The sequence below is a fragment of the Neofelis nebulosa genome, chromosome 13 (assembly GCF_028018385.1).
Source record: "Neofelis nebulosa isolate mNeoNeb1 chromosome 13, mNeoNeb1.pri, whole genome shotgun sequence".
NCBI classification, from domain to species: domain Eukaryota; kingdom Metazoa; phylum Chordata; class Mammalia; order Carnivora; family Felidae; genus Neofelis; species Neofelis nebulosa.
In genome coordinates, this window is record NC_080794.1 from 64,654,548 (window position 1) to 64,682,160 (window position 27,613).

The following is a 27,613-nucleotide window of genomic DNA, read 5'->3' on the forward strand; positions in this document are numbered from 1 at the left end:
CATACACTCTAATATACAACCTTTTGATTTTTTAATAATTGAACCTTTTCACTGTGCCCTTGTGGATTTTCAGAGGTTCTCAAATTGAAATTTTGCTACTTTTGCTTTAGCCATTAGTAGAAAAATCTGTATGGGAGAATGATAGAGGGAAAAGGCTTGATAACAAAGACCTCTGAGCTCTCTACAAATGTAATATCTTCGTTACAGATGAAATTAATATTACAATGACATTTATATTTAGGAGTACTCTATCCTTAGAAGTTTCAATTTTATTAAAATTTAATTTACATTCAATAAAATACACCCATTTTAAGTACACAAGTTTGATGAATTTTAGCAGAAGTACACATACAGCTGTGTAACAGTCAAGCTGTAGAACATATTCATTGCCCCACAACCTTCCCTTGTGCCCTTACTCAATCAACCCCATGCCCACATCCAGCCCCAGTCAATCACTTACCTGTTTTTATCATTATAAATTAGATTAGTTGTTCCTAGAGTTTCATATAAGTAGAGTTGTAAAGTATGAGTTTTTGTGCCTGGCTTCTTTTGTTCAGCATGTTTTTGAGATTCATACATGAGATTTTGTGTATCTGTAGTTCATTCCTTTTATTGCCCAGTACTGTTCCATTTTACAGATATATCTCAGTTTGCTTAACTCTTGATGGACATTGAGATTTTTTTTTTAGCTTGGGACTATTATGAAATATGTTTTCATTTTGCAGAGGAGGTAAATGCCTAGAAGTGGGTCATATGATAAATATATGTTCAGTTTTATAGAAACTGTGCTGTGTGTTCTAAAGTAGTTGTACCTTTAACCATTACTGCCAGCAAAGTATGAGAGGCTCATTTGCTCCTCATTTTTGCCCATATGTGCTATGATCAGTCTTTTTAATTTTAGCCATTGTCATAATTGTGTAGTAGTATCTCATTGTGATTTTAATTTGCATTTCCCTAGTGACTGATGATTCTGAACATCTTTCCATGGGCTTATTGGCCATCCATGATTCTTTTTTTGTGAAGTGTCTATTCAAATCTTCGGCCCATTTAAAAAAAAAAAGAATTATTTGTTATTATCAAGTTCTAAGAGTTCTTTATATATTCTGAATACAAGTCCTTTGTCAAAAGTGTATATTGCAAATATTTTCTCCCAATTTGTGATTCGTGTTTTTATTTTGTTAACTGTTTCTTTTAGAAACCAGAAGTTTAAATTTTTGGCACATGCTAATTTATCTATGTTTTCCTTAAGAAATAGTTTGTAGGAGTGCCTGGGTGGCTCAGTCAATTAAGTATCTGACTCTTGATTTCGGCTCAGGTCGTGATCTCTCGGTTTGTGGGGTTGAGCCATGTCAGGCTCTGCACTGTGTGGAGCCTGCTTGGGATTCTCTGCCCCTCCCCTACTTGCTTGCTCTCACTCTCGCTTTCTCCCGCCCAAATAAATAAACTTAAAAAAAAAAAAAAAAAGTTTGTGCTTTTGTGTCCTATGTATGAAATGTTTACCTGTCTCAAGAGTACCAAGATTTTCTCCTGTGTTTGCTTCTAGACATTGTCTTAGCTCCTACATATAAATCCAAAATCCATGTAAGTTAACTTTCAGATATGGTTGAAAGTAAAGAACAAAGTCCATTGTCTCTACATGAATATCCAGATGTTTCATCATCATCTTTTGAAAAGTCTATTTTTTCCTTATTAAGTTATCTTGGCACCTTTCTCAAAAATCAACTGGCCATATGTAAGTCTCTTCGTTGAGTCTATATTCTGTTTCATTGATCTACATGCTTGTCCTTACACCAAAGTCACACTATCTTGATTACTATTGCTTTATTTAAGTCTCGAAATTCAGTGCTGTGAATCCTCCATCTTTGTTTCTGTTTTGCAGAATCACTTGGCTGAAGTTTAGGTCCTTTGTGTTTCCATTTAAATTTTAGAGTCACGTTGTCAGTTTGCTTGCTGGGATTTCATTGATATTGCATTGACTCTTATCAATGGATCGATTGGAAAGAATGAACATCTTAACCATATTGAGTCCCATTTGTGAACATAATATATCTCTCCATTTATTTAGGTCTTATAAAATTTCCCTCAGCACCCAGGGCACCTGGGTGGTTCAGTCCATTAAGCATCCAACTTTGGCTCAGGTCATGATCTCACAGCTAATGGGTTCAAGCCCCATATCAAGCTCTGTGCTGACAGCTCAGAGCCTGGAGCCTGCTTTGGATTCTGTGTCTCCCTGTCTTTCCCCTCCCCTGCTTGTGCTCTGTGTGTCTCTCGCACGCAAAAATAAATAAACATTAAAAAATTTTTTTTAAGTTTCCCTCAGCACTGTTTTGTTGTTTTCAGTTTTACAGGTATTAACACATATGTTGTTACGTTTATTCCTAAGTATTATATTTTTTAATGCTACTGTAAATTGTATAGGCAGACAGTTTTATTCATTTATTTTTTTTTTTTATAAATGAAAATATTTTATTTCAACCAACTGAGCCACCCAGGTGTCCCAGGCAAACAGTTTTAAAAAGTATTTTTCCAAAAAAAGAAATGAGTATAGTGCTTACCCTTAGCAGGGCTGGCAACCCAAAAAAAGGAGTCAAGGCAGGGCTTATAAGGCTCCTGGTAATCTGTTTCTTGATCTAGGTGCTGGTTACATGGGTGTGTTCACATTCTGAAAATTCATCAAGCTATACATTTAAGATTATGCACATTTTTTAATTTTATTTTTTTTTAAATTTACATCCAAATTAGCATATAGTGCAACAATGATTTCAGGAGTAGATTCCTTAATGCCCCTTACCCATTTAGCCCATCCCCCCTCCCACAACGCCTCCCGTAAGCCTCTGTTTGTTCTCCATATTTAAGAGTCTTTTATGTTTTGTCCCCCTCCCCATTTTTATATTATTTTTGTTTCCCTTCCCTTATGTTCATCTGTTTTGTCTCTTAAAGTCCTCATACAAGTGAAGTCATATATTTGTCTTAAGATTATGCACTTTAAAAAAAAATATTTTTAATGTTTATTTCTGAGAGAGAGCACAAGCAGGGGAGGGGCAGAGTGAGGGGAGACACAGAATCAGAAGCAGGCTCCAGGCTCTTAGCTGTCAGCACAGAGCCCAGTGCAGGGCTTGAACTCGTGTACTGTGAGATCATGACCTGAGCAGAAGTTGGATGCCCAACTGAATGAGCCACCCAGGTGCTCCAAAATTATGCACTTTTATGTATATTATACTGTAATGAAAAATTAAAATAGAAAAATACATATTACATAGTGAGAAAGAAATAAGGATTTTCTTTTAAGTTTATATATTTTGAGAGAGAGAAAGCACGAGTGGGGTAGGGACAGAGAGAGAAAGGGAGAGAATCCCAAGCAGGCTCTGCACTATCAGCATGGAGCCTGACATGGGGATCAAATCTACAAACTGTGAGATCATGACCTGAGCCAAAATCAAGAGTCAGATGCTTAACTGCCTGAGCTACCCAGGTGCCCCAGAAGTATGTATTTTCAAAAGAAGAGGGAAAGTCCAATTCCAGCAGTGTCATAAGTTCATTAGGAGTGTTGATTTATTGAGCACTTTACTGTGTGCCAGGTAGTAAACTAAGCATGCTTTTCTTAGATTATTTTATTTGATCCTCACAAAAACCCAGTGGAATATATTGTGTAATTATCCCCATTTGGCAAGATGAGGGAAACAGAGACTCAAAAAAAAAAAAAAATCAAGTTGTTTACTCCATGACACACAGCTAGTAAATCGTGGACCTAGAGTTTGAAACCAGGTCTTTGTACTACTGTAGGACCACAACTCTTAAAAAATACAGTGTGGTGTAGAGGTTAAGAGTAAGCAACTCATTCAAAGCAATAATGGGTCTAAGGTGTGTGTTTTCCTACCTCACAAGGAAATACTCTGTTTTGGAAGTTGTGACTAAAATGTAGTACCAGCTGGAGTAGCCCAGACAGTTGGTACATACATGAACTATCAGTTTATACTTCATTTCTAATAGCCAAATGTTTTAGGTCCTATTTATGATTGGATCATTGAAAATACAAGGAAGTCCTGACTGAACTTTAGCTCCTGCAGTGGGATAACCAAATTTGTGAAATCCTTAGGCATTTTTATCTGTTAATAGTCTGATAGCCACTGATCAAAGCATGACTCCCTGTGATTCTAGAAACATCTGGTTTGTTGAAGATTATAAATAGAATCATTTCATTACCATGCCGATTATTGTTCTCTGTTCCTGGCATCTCTGGTCTTTAGCAAGAAAACAATAACCTAGGGTAGCATCCAACTCCAACCCATTTCCACCTTTTAAAAGACAAAAAGACAAATATATAAAAGATGATGGAGGGGGATCATCTTCGGCAAATGTGCCGAAGATCTATCAAAGTACTTTGAAAAGTGTCCCCAGCTTCAAACTTGCATATGATCCTTGTCTTCTTTCTTTTCTCATACCCCATGTCCAGTCTGTCAGCAAGTTCAGTTTGCTTAGCTTTCAAAGTATACGTTGAGTCCCAATTATTTCTCATTACCTCTACAGCCCTAGTCCAAAAGATTGTTCTCTTCCATGGACTACTTCGAAGTAGTCTTTTAATCAGTCTCCTTATTTCCATTCATGTCCCCTACAGTGTGTTGTTCACATAGCCATGCTCCATTTAAAAGAAGTCAGATCATGTCACTCTAGGGCTTCTAGGTGCTTGTCTATGTGATCTCTCTCTCTTCCTCTCTCTCTCTCTCTCTCTCTCTCTCTCTCTCTCTCTCTCTCTCTCTACATAGCTGCTCATCTTCCTGAGTTCCCTTTCCAGCACGGTAGCCTGAATTTCTTACTGGGTAGCTCAAGACTCTAAGAAGTAAGCAGAAGCTGAATGTCACTTTCTCCACACTTTGTTAGCCAAAGCCCAGATTCAAAGGCTAAGACAAACTCTGCCTTTTGATGGAAGGAACAGCATTCAATGTTCAGGGAGAGATGGAATTGTTTCAGGCCGTCTTGGAGATTGGCTGCTCCCACCTAAATGACCTGGATGAACTGGCTTGAACTACTCCGGCTTACTTCTCCTTGTTCCCTTGGTTCAAACCACCTGGGCCTTTTTGGTGTGCCTTAAAAATGCCAGACAGACTGTGCCACCCAGGACCTTTGCCCTCAAATTCCCTTTGCCCTAGACCATTCTTCCCCCATGTAACAAAATGTCTAATTTCCTCATTTCCTTCATGTCTCAGGTCAGAAGTCATCTCTTTAGGGAAACTATCTCTGACCCCTTAGGCTTAAATAATTGTATTAGTTTTTTGTGTTTTTTTTTTTTTTTTAATTTTTTTTTTCAACGTTTTTTATTTATTTTTGGGACAGAGAGAGACAGAGCATGAACGGGGGAGGGGCAGAGAGAGAGAGAGGGAGACACAGAATCGGAAACAGGCTCCAGGCTCCGAGCCATCGGCCCAGAGCCTGACGCGGGGCTCGAACTCACGGACCGCGAGATCGTGACCTGGCTGAAGTCGGACGCTTAACCGACTGCGCCACCCAGGCGCCCCAGTTTTTTGTGTTTTTTTAATTGCTGCATAACAAGCTACCAGGATAAAATAACACCCATTCATTAGCTTACAATTTTCTAGGTCAGAAGTCTGGCATAGCATGGCCACGTCCTCTGTTCAGAGTGTCACAAGGCTGAAATGAAGGTGCTGACCAGGCTGCGTTCTCATCTGGAGGCTCTGGGGGGAAATCCTCTTCTCAGCTCATTGTTGTCAGCAGAATTCAGATCCTTGCCTTTGTAGTATTGAGGTACCCATTTCCTTACTGGCTGTCATCTGGGAGCTCTCTCAACTCGCAGAGGCTGACCACATCCTTTGCCATGTGGTCCCCTTCTTCTTCAGTAACCAATTGGAAAAAGCTCTCTGCTTTTAAAGAGCTCATTTGATAGGTCAAACCCACTCCAGTAATCTCCCTATCTTAAGGTCAGCTGATTTGGCACCTTAATTAAAGCAGTGCCTATGTGTTTGTTCGAATAGCTGAGAGAAGGTGTGTATGTATATATATATATACATATATATATGTATGTGTGTATATATATACATACACACACCAAAGGCCCAGAATCTTGGGGGGAGCCATCTTAGAATTTTGCCTAGTACAATAACGTATACTTTTTTTTTCTATCCCCTTATTTTTTTTTTAAGTTTTTAATCTTTTATTTGAGAGAATGAGAGTGAGAGTGGGGGAGAGGGGCAGAGGAAGAGAGAGAGAGAATCTTGAAACAGGCTCCACACTGAGCATGGAACCCAATGCAGGGCTCAGTTCCACAACCCTGGGATCATGCCCTGAACTGAAATCAAGAGTTGGATACTCAACCAGCTGGTCCACCCAGGCGCCCCATATCCCCTTACTTTTCTTAATAGCACTATGCACATTGTATTTTCCAGTATTTGGTTATGTTTTTATCTTGCTGTACATACTACAAGTTCCTGATAACAGACACTGTTATTTTGGTTCAGTGTTGTATTCCTAGCACCTAGGACAGTGTTTGACACATCGTAGATGCTTAGTTGATATTTTCTCAATGAACTAACTAATTAATAGAAAGGCTGTATGGCATGTAAGTTTGATTTCCTTTTTAGAAGGAAAAGGGTAGGTTGAACATATACATGTTATATTTAAGCTTTATCTCCCAGGTACTAGAGTTTCAGATTATTCATTGGCCTTTCTTTGCGTGGAAGGTTTCTTATTTGATTGGTAAAAAATAAGTTGTGAGTAAGTAATTCTATAAATGTCCAGTAACTGGTATATACAAAAAAAAAAAAAAAAAAAAGCAAATTAGCTTTTTTGCTTGCTAGTAATAACTTAATATGCCTTCAGCTTTCAGTTTTCATCTGTGTATCTCCAAATAATATCTTCCTGTGAACTTTTAGACATGAATGTCTAGTCATCCAACACTATTTCTGATTTACCAACTTACTGTGGTCTTTGTGTGGCTTTCTATGTAATTGCTGTTCACAAGCATCCAATTACTAGTAGAGTAACAGAGTGAGCTCCATCATATAGACATAATATAGCATGCCAGACCAGAAAATTATATATTTCCCTCATTTTCAGTACTTACTGTTTCATGTTTCTTTTAATCCACCCCTTCTACAGACGAAACTTGCCAATGGCACTTCCAGTATGATTGTGCCCAAGCAACGAAAACTCTCAGCAAGCTATGAGAAGGAAAAGGAGCTGTGTGTCAAATATTTTGAGCAGTGGTCAGAGTCCGATCAAGTGGAATTTGTAGAACATCTTATATCCCAAATGTGTCATTACCAACATGGACACATAAACTCATATCTTAAACCTATGCTGCAGAGGGATTTCATAACTGCTCTGCCAGGTATGTCTCCGGGTGTTTGTGAGCCATTAATTTGCCTAGAAGATATGTGACAATGGTAATGGAACTAGATCTTCGTCTTTCTTTTTAAAAGTCTTCATTGGCTTGATTTTTATAAACTGAGTTCTTTAATGTTACCTTCTTGGGGTATAAATACCCAAAACATCAAACTCTGGAAATAGAGACTCTTCTTTCCCCAGTCTTCTCTGGATCTCCTACCCTTCTAGTCACCCTGTTCTTACCCACTGAGAGGTACAGATAAAATTTTTTGTGAGGTGCTACCTTGATAATGTGTCTTAGCTTCAAGCTATGTTAACTTATGTACTTGGATTTGGATTTCTATGGGAATTTGTCAACAGAATAATTTAAATTATGGGACTGAATTTTTAAGTGAGTATTTTGTAAAGAAAGATATCTCAGGAGCCTTGTGACAATAATTTGTAAACACCAGGCTTTGCAACCTCACTGTTCTCAATAACCAAACATTTATCATAGGCTAAATATATGTTTGAATACACACATGCACAAGCTCACACACTTAAAATACATTTTTTGTGGAAGATGATGTGGTGGTTTTACTGAATGCTTGATGGTGATCCTAGGATACTTTGTAGACATCAGTATTTGGAGGAAATGCTATCTCGAGGAAATACAAGGTTGTCCTCTGTGTTAAAAGTTTATTTTAAAAGAACATACAGTATCGGGGCCCTGAGTGGCTTAGTTGGTTGAGCATCCGACTTCAGTTCAGGTCATGATCTCACAACTCATGAGTTCAAGCCCTGCATTAGGCTCTGTGCTGACGGCTCAGAGCCTGGAGCCTGCTTCAGATTCTGTGTCTTCCTCTCTCTTTCTGCCCCTCTCCCATTTGCTCTGTCTCTCTCAAAAATAAATAAAAACATTTTTTAAAAAAGCTATAAAAGAACATATAGTACAAAAGATGAGTGAATCTCTAAAATATTATTATATCATGTTTTTATTTTTTTCAATTGTTTCCTGATTATAGAAGTTATAGGAAATTTAGAAAATTCAAAACCATTTAAAATATAAAAATAAAATTTCCCAGGGGCGCCTGGGTGGCGCAGTCGGTTAAGCGTCCGACTTCAGCCAGGTCACGATCTCGCGGTCTGTGAGTTCGAGCCCCGCGTCAGGCTCTGGGCGGATGGCTCGGAGCCTGGAGCCTGTTTCCGATTCTGTGTCTCCCTCTCTCTCTGCCCCTCCCCCATTCATGCTCTGTCTCTCTCTGTCCCAAAAATAAATAAAAAATGTTGAAAAAAAAAATTAAAAAAAAAAAATAAATAAAATAAAATTTCCCAGAACACCACCATTCAGAGAGAGCTGCTAATATGCTATTAATGTTTTGGCATGTAGCCTTACTGTTTTTTCTAGGTGTGTATATTTCCTTCTAAAACGTTTGTAACATTTTTTTCTTACTGTGTTCTCTTAATGTATTTTCCTGAGTGTTCTTTTAAAACGTAATTATTGGGGCGCCTGGGTGGCTCAGTCGGTTAAGCGGCCGACTTCGGCTCAGGTCATGATCTCGCGGTCCGTGAGTTCGAGCCCCGCGTCGGGCTCTGTGCTGACAGCTCAGAGCCTGGAGCCTGTTTCAGATTCTGTGTCTCCCTCTCTCTGACCCTCCCCGTTCATGCTCTGTCTCTCTCTGTCTCAAAAATAAATAAACGTTAAAAAAAATTTTTTTTAAATAAAACGTAATTATTTATAGTATTATATATTCTTTATGGGGGCCAAAACACATATTATTTAACCCCTTTTTTTGACACTTAGGTAGTTCAAAATGTTTTTCCTATTGTAAACTTTGCTGTGGTAGACATTCTTATTCACTAGTCTTTTCCTAGGAAGAAGTAACAGAAATATTATTATGAATATTTTCAAGGTTTTTAATACTTGTGCCAAACTGTCCTCTTCAAAAATATGCCAGCCCTCCCCCAAAAGGCATATTACTACTTTGCTTCATCTTGGCCAATTAATTTTTTTGTTTGTTTTTCCAAAATTGGAATTTAAATCACCCTTTAAAACAAAAGAAATACCTATTTATATCTTAGAAATAACCATTTTAAAACTAAATTTGTATCTATATTTTTTGTTAAGTAGAATAGACTTCTGCCCCCTCTTCCCTCACTGGATTTTGTTTTAGCCATAGGCAAACAGTTTTCATTGTGTGAACAATCTGTGTGTACCTCATTACTGTGCTCTCCCCAGTTACTGAGACATGCTACTATCTCAAGCATATACCACTAAGAATTGAGCAGGAGTTGATTAGATCTGTGTATCCTTTGCCTAATCCTGATCCCTGGTGTGTATCTGCTGACCACTTTATAAGATATTAAATCATCAGGCTAATGCTTTATGGCCATTTTAACTTATAAACCTACACCATCTGGCTACATTTAGTAAACCAAACTACTTCAAAAAATGCCTATAATCCATTAATGTAATGGGTTTGTTTAGAGTGTTAGGTGAAATTACTTCCAAAGACTTACTATAGGGATATAGTGAAGATCAGGAACAATTTGATGACAGCCATTAAAAACACAGGAATGAATTTTGGAAACTTCTGATGGCATAGAAAGTTTCAATTTAAAGGTGCAGGGATTGTACCATCACTGTTTTTTTGTTTTTTGGTTTTTTTTCACGAAGAACTAATTATTATATCTTTAATTGGGTTATAGTCATTTTCCTTTAATAAGAATTAAGTGATGGATGCCTCCATCTGCTTATGCTTAAATATGAACATGTGATGCCAGCCAAACAAAATCCATTTAATGCTTTCTTCTCCAAATCTGCTGAAAAATGTGACTGATATCCATACAATTTTATAATTAGAATAATCTTTAAGCACGTTTGGGTTGTTGCTAACGGTGTCCAATTGTGTCTTTGTGTGATTCAAGGGAAAGGCACAAAATGAAATGTGGTATTCTCTTTCCTTTTGGTTAAGTTTGTGCCTGAGGGAGTCAGAGTATGAAGGAATCCTTCTGCACTATTTAAGTCTTTAGCACACCTCTGATATGTAACCCAAAGAAGAAATAACCGTGAATGTGTTTGTCTCATTTGTGAATTAGAACAATAGCCAAAAACTTTATTCGTGTGATCATCCTGTTTTACAGTATCTATTTCTCTGAGGCCTCAGTACAGATTTGGGTGGTAGAGTATTTTAACTGGGAAGCCCATCCAGTTTAGGAAGCCCAAGATCTACTTCCATTGTTTTCCTCTACACATCCTACAAAACGGTCCCTGAAATTCTAACCAAGTTATTTCTTGGTCTGGGATTTTTTTCATCTTTTGGTCAGCTGTCATGTAGGCTTTATAGCAGCAACTACTCTCAAATACAGTTTTTTTAAACATTTGAAATTAAACTGATACTTGAACTTAAACATACCTCTCTCTTTTCCTCTTGGGATGTTCCCATACCAATCTGTATTTCCTTCTTCTCTTCTTTCTGCATGCCCAAAATTCTATAACCCAGCACATTCTGACTTAGTGCCTCTCCCCTAGTACATTTAAAGGATATTTCTTTTACTGAACAGCTTTGGAACTGCAGCAGTAATAGAAACAGAATGAGAAATGGACCTAATATAGAGATTTGGGGGGGTCTGAATCACAGACTTTGAGATGCCATCCATAGAACATCCCCTAGTGCTGAAATCCATATAGATAGATGTGAATTGTTTTCTGGAATCCTTTTTATTTTTAATGTCTTGGGGGGTTTGCTAGTTGTTAGCTCTAACTTCCTTATCTAAAGGAAGATGGAAAATACTGTTCATTTCTGTAACCTTATGGAAAAATTATTGACACTCATTTTACCCAAGTTTCTGTTTGAAAAAGAAACTGGACCACACTAGGGACAATGATATGCTTTCAGAACAGAATAAATGCTGTTCTTTTTTTTAAGGACCTTTTGTAAAAAACCATTCACCACCTATGCTTCTCTTCTTTACCTCCTCCCCCAAACCCAACAGCTCGGGGTTTGGATCACATTGCTGAGAACATTCTGTCATACCTGGATGCCAAATCACTATGTGCTGCTGAACTTGTATGTAAGGAATGGTACCGAGTGACATCTGATGGCATGTTATGGAAGAAGCTCATTGAGAGAATGGTCAGGACGGATTCTCTGTGGAGAGGCCTGGCAGAACGAAGAGGATGGTGAGCCTTTTAACTTTCTTGCTATCATGGAGCTTCAGGACTTGGCCGTTCAGAGTCATTGGAATAATATTGGGAACCAGAGAGACTGCTTCTCATTGAATATGATGATGTTGCTGGTTTATAGCACAAAATGTAAAATAGTTGTACACGTACTCAACAGTGTTTCTTCTGACCAATCATTCATAAATGACATACTGTGTTAATACTACTTTGCAAAAAATGATTAAAAACCAACTTCATTTAGAGCATTCTGTTCTCTGGGCAGAAAGTAGTGTCCTGAAAAAGGGCTGATAGGCAGTTTGTAAGACAGATGAGTTTAGATCACACAGAAGCCATCAGATGCCCGAAACAATCCCAAACCAATAAGTATGTTCTCCTTCAGAAGATTTCTTGTCTTTAATCCATGCCTGTGGTGGTTTATCACCTTTGTAATAAAAATTATTTTTACACTCAACTAGAATAAGAACTCTAGGCATGGGAAAGAGTGAAATGTGTCATCTAGTATATCTCACTGTTTCCTCAGAAGACTCATATTTTCTTAAGATTTTACTGCTTAATCCTGAGTTCCTTGAGGCATTATATAGTGAGCAGCCTGAGAGACCTCACCAATTTTATTGTTGTTCTTTTAAGATAAAGGTACCATTTCATTAGAACTTCTGGAAGATGCCTTCTATATGTACTTTCAAAGGGTATCTCTAGAATGTCACTGAAAGAAAGTCAGGTGAGAATAATTTCATAAGTAAAATAAAAGTGACATATTAAATATTTTAGTTGATAGAAATGCACCAGCAGACATATGTGTGCTCAGGGATATCCTGAGCAATTAATTTTATCAATTATATATCTTGGACCATAAAGAGATACAAAACTGTTAAGAAAAGAGGGTCAGCTTTTCTCAGCAATTTTCATTAAAATATAGTTAGCTCATTTTTTTTTCATCTTTGAAATTTATGGCTCCCTTTCTTTTATCTTTTTGGATATTTGAAATTTGTTGATATATAATAAACGTATTGACCCCTAAATGTTATACCAAATGCTTCAAGAAATTTCTGTCATTCTGGCTATTAGGAAGGCTTTATAATTTCCCTCAAATTCAATTTAAAAAAATTTTTTTTAACGTTTATTTATTTTTGAGACAGAGAGAGACAGAGCATGAACAGGGGAGGGGCAGAGAGAGAGGGAGACACAGAATCTGAAACAGGCTCCAGGCTCTGAGCTGTCAGCACAGAGCCCGACGCGGGGCTCAAGCTCACGGACCGCGAGATCGTGACCTGAGCCGAAGTCGGCTGCTTAACCGACTGAGCCACCCAGGCGCCCCTCAAATTCAATTTTAAAGGAAGCAAATGCCAAGCTATTCTTTGGCTATATAAACGTGAATATATGAAAGCATAGTGTTATTCTTCCCAAATATGTTTTTCTTATTCTCATTTATTTCACTATATAGAAAAATAGAAACCTTTCATAATTTATTTCATACTTTGGAAATAAACTCTTTATAAAAAAGCAATATATATATATATATATATATATATATACACACACACATACATATATACATACACATGTATATATATACATATATATAGTTGTATGGGATTCAAAATCCATCCTTTTGCTAATAGGCATGCCAGGACCAGCCTTAGATATAGAGCAGTTGCTTACGTGGAAGAGTTTTAGGGCAGCTAGGAATATTCTACTACCCCTCACAGGGAAAAAAAAAGAGAAAAGAAAAAAAGAAAAATTCTCCAGGGTCACCTGGGTGGCTCAGTTGAGTAAGTGCCCATCTCTTCATTTTGGCTCCAGTCATGATCTCAGTTCATGAGACTGAACCCTGAATTGGGCTCTGTGCTGTCAGCTTGGGATTCTCTCTCTGTCTCTGCCCCTCCCCTGCTCATTCCCTCCCTCCCTCTCTCGCTCTCTCTGTCCCTCCCTCCCTCTTCCTCCCCCAAAATAAATGAATAAACTCTAAAAAAAAAAAAAAGTCATTTAGGGGCGCTGGGTGGCTCATTTGGTTAAGCAGCCGACTTCGGCTCAGGTCATGATCTCATGGTTCGTGAATTCAGGCTCTGTGCTGACAACTCGGAGCCTGGAGCCTACTTCAGATTCTGTGTCTCTTTATCTCTCTGCCCCTCCCCCATTTGCGTGCGCTCGCTCGTGCTCTCTCTCTCTCTCTCTCTCTCTCTCACAGAAAATAAAGAAAACGTTAAAAAAATAAAAATTTAAAAAAACATCATTTAGGGCGCCTGGGTGGCTCAGTCAATTAAGCATCCAACTTTGGCTCAGGTCTTGATCTCATGGTTTGTGAGTCCAAGCCCTACATGGGGCTCCATGCTGTCAGTGCGGAGCCTGTTTCGGATCCTTTGTCTCCCTGTCTCTCTCTCCCTCACTGACACTCACTCATGCTCTCTCTCTCAAAAAATAAACTTAAAAAATTTTTTTAATCTTTTAAAAAATGACATTTCAAAAGAAAAACCCAAATTCTCCTCCAAATTGGAACTCATAACCTAAAATCTCTAGGACAGAGATTCACTCCCATAGCAATAAAGGTTTCTTCCCTGTTAAAATATACTTTGTTCCCATTTGTACTGTAAATAACAGTAAACCTTTATCAGACATTGGGAGTTTACAAACTTTTTTTTTTTTTTTTTTTTACTTTTTAAAAAATATATTTATTTTGAGAGACCACTTGTGTGGAGTGGGGGGGGAGCGGGGGGAGGGGCCAGAGAGAGAGAATCCCGTGCTATCAGCCTAGAACCTGACGAAGGGCTCCATCTCATGAATCATGAGATCATGAGCTGAGCTGAAATCAAGAGTAGGATGCTTAACCAACTGAGCCACCCAGGTGCCCTTACAAACTCTTTTTTTTGAAGGCAGAAGAACAAGAAACAGTTAAGCAGATTTGGACAGATGCTTGTGAAAATACCAAAGATAACAGCCTCCACAATTTTACTTGGAGTTGGCAGTAAATAGGAAGATCTGTTATGTTAGTTACAAAGAGAAAAAACAAACAAGATCATTGAAAAGATGGCCTTTTGCCTTTTATATGAAGGGTATATGAAGGTATGGATGAGAAATAATCTAGGATCCAGTATTGATTATCACTCTTACCCTATCTCCTCAACCACAGGAGCCCATTTCTGTTCTTTTGAGCATCCTTCATAGTTCAGACCATATTCTTTTGTCCCTGGCCACATTTGTCATCTTACCTTGATAGAGCCCCATGAAATCACAAGAATTTGTCCACCCCGTGGAGACTTCCTTTAATATCCCCCTTGACTTTCTCTGACTGCTTGTATTTTTTTTTTTTTTTTTGAGAGAGAGAGAGAGCATGAGTGGGGGAAGGGCAGAGAGAAAGGGAGACATAGAATCTGAAGCAAGCTTCAGGCTCTGAGCTGTCAGCACAGAGCCCGACACAGGGCTTGAACTCATACTGTAAGATCATGAACTGAGTTGAAGTTGAACACCTAACCGATTGAGCTACTCAGGCACCCTTGACTGCTTGTGTCTTTTTAAAACTTTTTTAATGTTTATATTTATTTTTGAGACAGAGAGAGACAGAGCAAGAGCAGGGGAGGGGCAGAGAGAGAGGGAGACACAGAATCCGAAGCAGGCTCCAAGCTCTGAGCTGTCAGCACAGAGCCCGACGCGGGGCTTGAACTCAGAAACCGCAAGATCATGACTTGAGCCAAAGTCGGACGTTCAACCGACCAAGCCACCCAGGCGTCCCAGTGACTGCTTGTATTTTTAAATTTGACTTTCTTCTTGTTAGTGTTCTCCCCTACTTTTTAAAAAATTCAATCTATGATCACTTTCTCGTCTTCTCTCAGATTGTCTTTCCAAGCCTACTGTGTCAATAAAGTTTTCCTTTCATACCTTTCCCCAAATCCTGGCTTTGACAGTTTCTTCCATTTCCCCCAACCAAAAACAATAAGTAAATATCGTTTTCTAGTGAAGCTTTGGGTTTAGCTTCCACTCCATTGTTGTATTTAGATGAATTTGACAGTCTGCCCCTAGGACATGAACTCTGTCTCTTTCTATCTTGAATAATATTGAGTGTACTCTCTGTGCTCAGTAATGGTAACTCTTAAAAGTATAATAAACGACCACTTGGGAAAGTCCATTTTCTTAATCAGCAGATCACATTTTATGATAACATTCTAAATTTAATATTTAGCATTTATCATGTACTTACATTCTCAGAGGTACTAGACATTTCACACAGAAGTGGTCCCTGTTGTCAGAGAGCTTCCATCATAAAAGGTTTTGACTTACAACACAGATACAGACTGAAAAACCAGTTTTCAGCACCTCACCACCCTTTTTTGTAGCACCTTTAATTTGAAGAAACTCAGACACTTTAGCAAGGCATGAAAAATACATTGAGGTAAAAAATGAAATCAGAGGCTTATATGATTTCTCTTTTCTTAGAATGTAGGGATAGTTTCATTACATATGAAGAAAATCCTGGGTGCCTATAGTCAATTGCCAGAGATTAAAAGGAGGGCAGGAATCTCTGAGGAATGGTGGGTACTGGGAGATAATAAAGTAGTAGAGTGTAGGCTCTAAAATCAGACTTAGATTCAAATTCCAGGTCTCCTTGCTAGGTGTGTGACCTTGAGCGGGTTACCTAACCTCCCTGGCATTTTATTTGTTTGCTTGCAAAATGAATGTAGTGATTATCACCTCATGAAAGGGTGTTGGAATTGAAATTATTAAGTTATAACTATTAACCAGATTTAGGATCTTTTCGCTCAAAATCTGTTGTTTGGTTACAGTGTGTTTGCAGAGTAAGATTGTTCTCTTATTGCAGAATAAGAGAAGTGTGCTTGTAACCCAGAATTATTTCACAATGTGTCTTGTTTGCCCTTTATGTTGATGTATCATATTTCTTGCTCCTATTAGCCCCCTTTTATAAACTATTATTTTAGCTTCTCCATTCTAGATTTGCCTTCCTCTGTTAACACAGAAGTGAAAGCTACCTTCCTGATAAATTTTCTCAACTAATTTTCAAGGTGTATAATAGGAAGAGGGCAGGGGAGAAGCGCTCCTGGAGACATTGAACAATTAATTATATTGTAATGGAGCTATAGAGGGAGGAGTGGATGACTGGCCCAGAGAAAACATGATTTCTCTGGTGCCAGGATTACACTCTGAGGCATTTCTGCCTATCTCCACTTTGCAAGGCACGGTGCCAGTGAGAACAGCAGTTAGTACACCCATAGTGGGGTTTACTAGCTTCCACACCGTGTTCGGTGGGTTCTTAACTTCAGGATGAGGAATTAAATTTTTTACCCAGCAGGAAGTGATTGCCATTTACTGGTTTTTTTTGTAGCAAAGATCTAGCTTGGGATACGAGTATTCCAGAGATGTGCTGTCATAAGGAAGGAGATGCTAACAAATGTTGCTCACTGGAGTCAAGGAAAGGCAGTAAAATGCATGTATGTATGTGCATAGCCAGGAACCTGGGAAAGAATGTCATGCCTTAGACTTGACAGCACAGTGCTCTTAGGCATTTCTTTTCATCTTCTTCCATACCTGCTGCTGGACACTCCTGTGTTTCCTTTCTTCTCTGTCAAAATGAATTGAATTGCTCCTTTTAAAGCACAGCTACACTGATCACCAGCAGCCTGGGTGCCCGAGCTGCCAACACACCTTACCCCACATAAATGAAGACTAGAAAAAATGATCTCCGTGATAGAGGCATACCTACTGCCCATGATGCTAGGCTCCACTGATACTGGCACAGCTTTACTTGGTGGCGGGGGGGTGGAGAATGTGGGGCATGTGCCTAGTTCAGAGTTAGTAGTTACCATCACTAACAAAATTTTCAAAAGCCCAGTGAATCTGCCTGTACAGAGGTCTGATAGACTAGTTGATAAATTCTGATTATACGTGTTTGGTTGATGACATTATAGTATTCCTGAAGGCCTGATACTCTGATGGCTACACTACAAGTGGTCATGTTTACAATCAGTGTTGACTGAGCTCCTTAGAACCCAGAAAGTTGGGGCTCCTGAAATCAGGCTTAACTTCACACCTTTCCAGGCTACGGAGATTATATGGAATGGTAACTGTGACAACACTTTGAAAAAATAAGAAGCTCCTTGTAAATGTTTGATATTGTGATTTTTATTGAAAATATTTGTTTTTTAGGGGACAGTATTTATTCAAAAACAAACCTCCTGATGGGAACGCTCCTCCCAACTCCTTTTACAGAGCACTTTATCCTAAAATTATACAAGACATTGAGGTAAGAATCTATTTATATTTGGATATTTGCCAAATACTAGAGAATCATCAGCATTCTTCAATAACAGAATTGTTACAGCAAACCCATTAAGGTTTATTAATGTGGGTTAAAAATCAATTTCTTTTAAGTAAATAGGGTAGGTGAAATATAGTAAATTGCCAGGCAAAATTTTTAAAGCTTTTAAAGATTGTTTACTGGTAGATAAGTAGATGAGAGAGAGAAAATGATATCTTCATGCAGTAGCACTGAGACTGTTACAATACTCCAATATCTTATGAATTGAGCCTTCCTGGAAGTTCACTGGTAGAAATGGCCACCACATAGGTATGGGGAGCACTGAGCATGTAACCTCATGAAGTGCACAGCTTGCCCTCTGTTGCCCCTTTTCCACCAGGTTTATCATTTAATTCGATGAGTTATATGCAGGAGAGTTCTAGAAAGTAAATCTTTAATAACTTTACAAATGAAAAAATGTTATACAAATTTAAACAGTGGTTTTTTTAAAACATATTTTGAGTTTGCCTTAAGTTCTATATAGTTAATAGAGTGAAGCACTGAGCATTTGTCATTGGTTGCCATGAAAGTCAGATAAGGATTTAGTGCTGGTCCTTTCCTAATTACTAACTTTTTATTATTCCTTCTCCTAGACAATAGAATCTAACTGGAGATGTGGAAGACATAGTTTACAGAGAATCCACTGCCGAAGTGAAACCAGCAAAGGAGTTTACTGTTTACAGTATGATGATCAGAAGATAGTAAGCGGCCTTCGAGACAACACAATCAAGGTGAGGTCTGTTCAATAATGGGAAGATGGCTGAAGGAGAAGGGTGTCCACATTAATAAAGCAGTCCCAGCATCATCTCTAAGTATTATTTCCAGAAGGTAAATGAGAGTTTTAGGTTGTTTCCCATCCTGAAGCCAGAATCATTTCCTTAAAGGACAGTTACTTGCTTTCTGCCAGAAGCATGTACAAATGGATAGTCCTAGGGTTAAATTCTCTCCTTAAAGTGCGCTGAATGTGCTATTACTCCTTTAGGCTTCACATAATTATAGGTTACCTCTGTTCCTTAATGAAAAGGATAAAGTCGGCATTAGTATTGAAGCCACCTATATGTGTGTGTGTGTACACACACACACACACACACACACACACACACACACACACACATATAGGTGCTTAGCTATACCTATAGAAAAGAATGCATTCCACATTACTCTGGGCTTTGATTCTTTAGAGGAATCAAACACATAGTAGAGCCAACAAGTCTCAGCACCACCCCATTATCACAGTGATCAAAAAGATCTTGTTTGCCATCCTAGATCTGGGATAAAAGCACGCTGGAATGCAAGCGAATTCTCACAGGCCATACGGGTTCTGTCCTGTGTCTCCAGTATGATGAGAGGGTGATCATAACTGGATCATCGGATTCCACAGTCAGGTAGAGAATTCCAAATGATCTTTTGAACTCTGGAATATCAGATCTGCTCTGTTCTTTGTCATAGATAGTAGTTTTGCTGTATGTAGCTGCATGAACGCAGTTCTGAAACTTCATAACTAAAGAAGAATAAGCCATCAGCTCTCCACATCATTGTGTCCACCTAGAAGTAGAAAACTTGATTTAGGAATGATTAAGGCAAGTTTACATTTTTGCACATTGAAGAAACTACATATTCTGTTTTAATTTGGGAAAATCATCAATTATAAAAACTTGGTAAACCTTGTGCATGCCTTACAAAAACCACCTCGCAGGGGAATGATGTGAATGGAATTAAGCCTCCTTTCAGGTGGTTATAACTGTGGTACAGACATGCATTACCTCCTTTAAAATGTGTACAGGTGAGCAATGCTCTCTCTTTGCCAGCCCCTCCCCTGCTGTCCCTGCAGTTTTTAATTGCAAGGTTTACTCAGGGAGGGGCCTTCAGTTTCCAGAGGCGTTAGTGATTTGATGACACAGCCATTATGCTGCTGGAGTCCAGTGTAGCTTGAGTTCTGGGTACCAGCAGCACTGCTGGAAACCTCTGTTAGGAATTTTGCCTTAAGCTAAAGGATTTTCTAAACATAATGCATCAAAAGTAACTTTTAAAAAAAAAATAGGAAAAAAAAGCAGTTAACTGCATTGTTAGATCCTCTGAAGTTAAATGTTTACCAATCCAAATTATCCTCTGTGAATAAGAAAAGGCTGTTCCTCTTTCTTGTCTTTTGACTTAAAGGCATAGCAAACTCAGTTCTTATAGTTATCGACATTTAACATTTATTGATGCTCTGGAGTGCCTCAAGGAAGCTAAACATTGTAGAGGCTAACATCATTTACAGGATAAGGGACAAAATGATTTTCTAAAAGATGGGGTTAAATTGGAAAAGGAAATAAAATGTGTTATGAAAATCAAAGTAAATACACAAAAACAGAGTAATCGAAATATATCATCACACAAAATTCTCAAGATATCCAAAGGTCCCACACTCTGCTGTAAGCCCCCATTTACACTGTGGCTATTTTTTTCCCTTATTTTCTTTAATGTTTATTTTGTTAGAGAGCAAGTGAGCACGGGCATGAGCGAGCAGGGAGGGGGCAGAAAGAGAGGTAGAGAATCCCAAGCAGGCTCCATGCTCATAGCACAGAGCTTGATCCCATAAACCTTGAGATCATCACCTGACCTGAAATCCAGAGTCAGGCACTTAACCAGCTGAGGCACCCAGGCACCTCTGGGATGGCTATTCTTGATCTCTACCCCCATTCAAGGCACAGAAATGGAACTTTAGACTTAAGAGTATAGGTCATCTTGGGCCTGGCCTGTATGGTAAAATTGAAGATCCAGGGTTATCAAGCTCAAATCCACAGTACTAAGTCAGACTGTTACAGAAGCTTCTTGGCCTGAATCAGTTCTATTTCCTGAGGGCTATCCGTGGGACACTAATGCTACTGTCATTAATCAGATTCCTACTTAAAAATGTATCTCATTAGGGGCGCCTGGGTGGTTCAGTCAGTTAAGCGGTTAAGCATCTGACTTCAGCTCAGGTCATGATCTCACAGTTCCTGAGTTCAAGCCCTGCATCAGGCTCTCTGCTGTCAGCACAGGGCCCGCTACAGATCCTGTCTCCCTCTCTGTCTCTGCCCCTCCCATGTTCGTGCGTACTCTGTCTCTCTCTCTCCCTCTCTCTCTCTTTCAAAAATAAACATTAAAAAAAAAAATGTATCTCATTAAAGGCATCAGATTGAATGTCAGAAGTTTTGTAATAATCTTGAAGTCTAGGCCCAATTAGTAGGTGACAGTGGTTGTATCCTCATTCTTACCCTTCTCCCATATAACTCACCCATATTTCAAATAGTGTGTCTTAAGGATTTCACATTGGCAGCATCCTGTCCCTCTCCTTGTCCTACTCTCCTAGTCCAGCCCTCTATCTATCACTTCCCTGTGGTCCATCAGAACTCTTTACCTCAGCTCAGTCCCAAAGCTACAGGAGGGTAGAGTATAACACTAATTATGAAAATGAGGCAAGATGAGTGGGGAATGTGGTAGTCAAATAGATCATAGCCAGGAATATCATCGAAGCCTCAGATAAGCTTCTTAATGTTGTTTGTTCCAGGGTATGGGATGTAAATACAGGTGAAATGCTAAACACCTTGATTCACCATTGTGAAGCAGTTCTGCACTTACGTTTCAATAATGGCATGATGGTGACCTGTTCCAAAGACCGTTCCATTGCTGTATGGGATATGGCCTCCCCAACTGACATTACCCTCCGGAGGGTGCTAGTCGGACATAGAGCTGCTGTCAACGTTGTAGACTTTGATGACAAGTACATCGTTTCTGCGTCTGGAGATAGGACTATAAAGGTAATGAGGCATCTTTTGATAAGTCTCCAATTTAGAGTAAGGGTGTTCATATGAAAATCCAATCAAGGGAAATTTCATATTTAAACGTCCATATGGAGTAGTTTAATATTTAATTCAGATATTAGTCTGTTTGTAAGAAGGCGATGAATGAGACAAGCGGTGTGAAAATTTTGGTTAGGTATCTTAGTCCTATAGATAATGGTGAGTGTGAGAAGGCCAGGGGTAAACTCAGCTTCTAGAAAATTTGTCTGCAAGACCAGACTAATAACTCCATAAGAATAAATCAGTTGGAGGAATTCTCACGTTATAGCAGCCAGCTACAAATTAGCCCTGTGTTATTGAGAATTAAACTTGTCTTTTTTTTCTTTTTTTTTTCTTTTTTTGATTTGGTTTGGGTTGAGAAGTTGACTTCCCCCTATTGGCTCAGTACTCTTTTCTGCTTCCCCAAGACTCCAATTGCCCTAGATTTTACTAGTAAAAGCACCAAATCAACTGCCAAATACTATTTCTGTTTCAGGTATGGAACACAAGTACTTGTGAGTTTGTAAGGACCTTAAATGGACACAAACGTGGCATTGCCTGTTTGCAGTACAGAGATAGGCTGGTGGTGAGTGGCTCATCTGACAACACTATCAGGTGAGCAGCAGGTGTCTTTACCCAGAAGGGATCACTATTACTCTGCCATTCATTGTTTGCACACGGATCAAACACATCTTCAAGTGTGTTATGTTTATAATAAAGTGTTTTTCCTTTCTTGTTTTTTTTTTTTTTTAAAGATTTTTATTTGTAGAAGTTCCTGGGTGACTCTGTCGGTTAAGCATCTGACTTCAGCTCATGTCTTGATCTCCTGGTTTGTGAGTTCAAGCCCCACATTGGGCTCTGCACTGTGGTGGTGTGGAGCCTCCTTGAGATTCTCTTTCTCTCTCTCTCTCTCTCTCTCTCTCTCTCTCTCTGCACCTTCCCCACTTGCACTGTCTCTCTCTCTGTCTCTCAAACTAAATAAATAAACTTAAAATTTTTTTTTTAATTTTTACTCCCAATGTGGGGCTCGAACTCACAGCCCAGAGATCAAGAGTCACACGCTCTACCAACTGAGCCAGCCAGACACCCCAAATGTTTTTCCTTCTATAGCTTCTTATAGGCCAGAAGTTTGCAAAAAAAAAAAAAAAAAAATTTTTTTTGTCCTAAGCAGAAAGATAGCATAGCAAAGCCTTTTATTGATGTGTTTCCTTTCTATAATAGTTTCATTACCAGATATACTTATTTTAAAGGTACTGCTTGAATGAGGAAGTGGACAAGAGTGATAAGTAAATGGAGGTTGAAGGCCCTCCTCTTTAAGCTCTTCCTGTGTACAGTTGAAAAGTCCTAATAAGTAGCAAAAGGCCTTTTTTCCACCAGTGTTCTAACAAAAAAAAGAAAAACTATTTTTTCCCTACTAGAAATTGTGCATTTTGTTTTCTTAGCATTACGTAATTATCCATAATTTGGAATTATGAAGAATCCACAGCTTAAAGTACTTTTTTTGGTGTTTTCATCTTCACAAAGATGAATGACACAGATATGAATAGAATTTGGAAGATTTATGAATCCTCTCCCTTCCTTCAAAAAGTACTAAGAGAATGAAAAGGCTATTAAAAAAACAACGGATAGAGCTATTGTCACATCTAAGGAAATTGTCCTTTCATTTGCCTTGGTCTGGAAGCATATAATTTTTTAAATTAATATACGAAAGTTTTTGAGAACTTGCTTTTTGTTTCCATTATATGAGAAAGACTGTCCTGGACAGTGGGTAAAAGCAGAGAGTGTCTTTACTAACAGACGTGGACATGCTTTGTGAGAGCAGGATATCACTGATACCCTGCATCTCATTCTTAATAGTGATTTCAGGAAGCATTACTTGTCTTAGCTTGGTTTTGTCCTTCACGGGCAACTGGGGACATTGAATTCATCCTTTTTATGCCTTGGGGACCCTGGTTACAGAATTATATAAAGCATCGTGCTTTGAAAATATATATTTCATTTGAACTTAAATCATACATTCTTCTGCCTGAGTTATACAGCAGAAAGGAAATAAATTACATTGAAAAGAGTACATTTTTGTATGATTGTTGATTGATTTTATGTTTGTGGATTTTTTGAAGACATACAAAGTGTATTATTATAACATCCAAAGCTTTAGAAAAGAATACACAAAAGTTCACTCAATTTTCTCTTCCAGATTATGGGACATAGAATGTGGTGCGTGTTTACGAGTGTTGGAAGGCCATGAGGAACTGGTGCGCTGTATTCGATTTGATAACAAGAGGATAGTGAGTGGGGCCTATGATGGGTGAGTTTGCTAACAGGGTTTTAAAAAAAAAAAAAAAATGTACATCTTGATCCCTCCTGCCTGAGGATGTTAAATATAGTCTTCCCTTGACTCTAAAAGATTATAAATTTCATGGAAAGGTTCTGATACGATATTTCTTGTACCTGATCTATATGTTCACCTTTGCTTTGTTTAAATAAACTTTTAAAAAGAAAAAGTATTTATTTTGAGAGAGAGAGCAGGGAGGGCAGAGAGAGTCCCAAGCAGGCTCTGTACTGTGAGCCTGGAGCCCAACGCAGGGCTTGAACCCACAAACCATGAGATCATGACCTGAGCCGAAACAAAAGTCAAGACGCTTAACCAGCTGAGCAACCCAGGCACCACCTCTCTTGTTTACTTTCTTTTCTATTATTTACTATTCTCCTCTTTCCTTTTCTTTTCTTGTTTACTTTTCTAAAATGTTCTTCCCAGTCATTTAATTGTACTTGTTTGCTCTTGATTTTCATTAATATAAGTTATTTGGTTATACATTTGTCTGTTTTACTCTATAAAGCAGTGAACTGGAAAAATCCCAGTATACCAGGATATGTGTATAAAATAGTGACTTATTAATAAAATTGAAATATTGGAGGCAGTATCTTTGGGGCCCAATGTGGTAAGGTCCTGAATTTTTTTATCTTTTTGAGAAATTCTAAAAGTGCAGCTCTCTTGTCTTCACTTCTCCTAACATTTCAGTTACAACAAGCTTAGTAATCTTTATTTTCTTTGGTCTAATAATAATGGTACTAGAATCCATTCATGTTGTGAGTGTGTACCATGTCCAGCAGTGGTAAGCACACAGTAAACTCTTAACGAAAGTATATTCACTTAAAAGGCCTCCTTATCATTTCTTCTTGTCAGGGTGCCTAACATGGGGGAGTGGAAGGCTACAGTTCAAATACTGGCAGCTTTTAAGTATCAGAAGCTGACTTACAGCTTGATCTTAGTTTATGAGCTGGCTTTACTGATTAAGACAACTCAAGCTGCAGGAAGCAGAGCTTCCTCTGCTTTGAGTCAGCCGTCACTGTTCTACCCTTGGGAAATTGTTCAGGGTGTGATGACGCATTCCAGCTAGGTTATATTTTCTCATTGCCCCGGTTTTGATCTGTTCCCACCTTTCTTGGGTTTTATCTGTTATTTACCGTGAGAAGGCATAACCATATGTTTGATTTTTAGAAGGGCTAAGCTTTTCTTACTTAAACTATGAGAATTTGCTTATATAAACTCCAGAGTTCAGGGGCGCCTGGGTGGCTCAGTGGGTTAAGCGTCCGACTTCGGCCCAGGTCATGATCTCACAGTTCGTGAGTTCAGGCCTCTCATCGGGCTCTGTGCTGATAGCTCGGAGCCTGGAACCTGCTTCAGATTCTGTGTCTCCCTCTCTGTCTCTGCCCCTCCCTAGCTCACGCTTACTCTCTCTCTCTGTCAAAAATAAAAATAAACTTAAAAAAAAAATTTAAACTCCAGAGTTCTTCAGTGAGTTCCAGTCCTCTGGTACACATGACCTGGGCCATTCTCAGAATTGTAGGTTTCTAGGCCTAAATAATCTGTTATATCATTAAGAGGTCTAGTATATAAGATCTCTTCCTGGCCCCAAAATATGGTGTAAACTTACCATTCACTATCTTCAGCGTGGTTAAGGCTAACCTGTTCCTCATTTTTAGGTTAAATTTGTACTTTTTCCCCTGTTAAGACCAATAACCTTGACCCAAGAATGAATGCAAGGACCAAGTCTCCAAAAACAAAAAAGTTTTTGTATATTCTTGTGAACTGCATTTGTCATATAAATTACTTTCACCATACATATTTATTGCCGTGACTTTGTGCTGTTCTTCCTGTGGTCCCTTAATTTTGCTTTTAATCAAGATTTTTATCCCATTTTTGATCTTTAGAAAAATTAAAGTGTGGGATCTTGTAGCTGCTTTGGACCCCCGAGCTCCTGCAGGGACGCTGTGTCTACGGACCCTTGTGGTAAGAGCCTTGAGGGGGCTGGGGAACAGGAAGGGGAAGGAATTAAACATTGATGTGCTGTGGAATACAGATCTGGATTTGATAGTTAGACGCTCACAAAACCTACTACTAAGTGGAAAGGCAACCAATACATGACAATAAAATATGTTTATATAGCGCCTTTCATCCAAAAGTGCTTTAGAGACTATATATGGAGAGGAACGTGGCAGCTGTTTAACAGCTGCACAGCAACTCTACACAACAGTTTAGTACAGGAAGTGAATAAGAATTCTGTATCCACCAGAAACAGTAGGGGGTACTTAGGGAGAGAGAACATAATTACTCAAATTGGAACCTGTCCAGAATCTGAGGACCTGCACACCTGTGCCTGCAAAAAGTGCCGTGGGAGCCTGTGTGAGCCCCCGGTCAGCCCCCTAGCTCTGCAGCCTGTTCAAGGCATGCCGCCTCCAGCAACATGAATCCTGTCTTTTTTATTCCTCATATACCCCCTTGCCGTGAACATCTTGACAGTTGAAGAAAGAAGTGACTCAAAAGGAGGAAAGTCACCTTTGAAAGTACTAAATTCTTTATCATGGTGTTCACCAAAAGGCCCGGATGAGAAAACGGCCTAAGGTTAAAAGCAGCCGCCATTAGAAAAAGAAGATTAGGTGGGACACCAGGGAGCAGAGAATCTTTTGCACAACTCAGGAAAAAGATGAGAGCTAGCGTTTGAAGCCAGTGTTCTGAATCCTGACTCTCAACATTTGGCAGTCTCTGCTCTGGAGAAGAGAGAGAGACGTTTCTTTGTCTTAAGACTTTGTTGGATTTAAAGCTCTTTCTTGCAGCACCAGACCTACTTTGCCTGTGTTTCACACATGTTTTTAAAGTGTGTACTTTCGTTCATTTACAGCTAAACTAAGTCTGGTTTACTGTGAAGTATAATTTATACACAGCAAGTTTTACCCTTTTTTAGTGTATTTTTTCTGAATTTTGCGGTGTGTAAATACCTCAGTCAAGATCTAAACCATTTCTATCGTCCCAAAAACAATGCCCCCTTCGTATCAATCCCCTCTCCTCCACCCCTAGCAACTATTCTTCTGATTTCTTCCTAATAGTTTTGCTATCTTATGAATGTCATATAAAGTAAGTCATATAGTATGTAGCTTTTGCATTTGGCTTTTTTCACTTCATTCTAGATTCATTCATGTTGTTGCATGTTTTAGTGCTTTGTTTTTTTGTATTGCTGAGTGGTAGTCCATTGTGTGGATGAGCTAGTTTGTTTAATTGTCACCAGTTTAAGGACATTTGGAATGCTTCCAGTTTGGGGTGATGCTGACAATATTCCCATACAGATTTTTGTGTATATATACTGTTTTCATTTCTCTTGGATAAATACCCAGAGAGTAGGAGTGCAATTTCTGGGTCCTATGATAAGTGTGTGTTAAATTTACAAGAAACTACCAAGCTGTTTCCCAAAGTGCCATTTTGAGAATTCACAAATGCAAACCATTTTGTATTTCCATTGACTTAGTGTATGAGAGTCCCATTTTTCCACATCCTTGACCATACTCAGTATTGTCAGGTTTTTTTAAATTTATTTTTGGGACAGAGAGAGACAGAGCATGAATGGGGGAGGGGCAGAGAGAGAGGGAGACACAGAATCGGAAACAGGCTCCAGGCTCCGAGCCATCAGCCCAGAGCCTGACGCGGGGCTCGAACTCACAGACCGCGAG

At 38.8% G+C, this 27,613-nt stretch overlaps 1 protein-coding gene across 7 annotated transcripts in view; it reads left to right on the forward strand.

Moving 5' to 3' along the window:
- The window catches only part of BTRC (beta-transducin repeat containing E3 ubiquitin protein ligase), a 183,782-nt gene that overhangs the window by 144,530 nt on the left and 11,639 nt on the right, over positions 1-27,613 (forward strand). For 6 of the 7 annotated variants that reach the window (XM_058697540.1, XM_058697538.1, XM_058697535.1 and 3 more), the window contains 9 exons: positions 7,111-7,342; positions 11,314-11,500; positions 17,654-17,750; positions 18,398-18,535; positions 19,071-19,189; positions 21,337-21,586; positions 22,104-22,222; positions 23,805-23,915; positions 25,823-25,901. In XM_058697540.1, the coding sequence (XP_058553523.1) occupies positions 7,111-7,342; positions 11,314-11,500; positions 17,654-17,750; positions 18,398-18,535; positions 19,071-19,189; positions 21,337-21,586; positions 22,104-22,222; positions 23,805-23,915; positions 25,823-25,901 (1,332 nt within the window). Of the gene's footprint in view, positions 1-7,110; positions 7,343-11,313; positions 11,501-17,653; positions 17,751-18,397; positions 18,536-19,070; positions 19,190-21,336; positions 21,587-22,103; positions 22,223-23,804; positions 23,916-25,822; positions 25,902-26,411; positions 27,442-27,613 lie in introns of those variants that run through there. The other variant, XM_058697537.1, reaches the window with a different exon arrangement.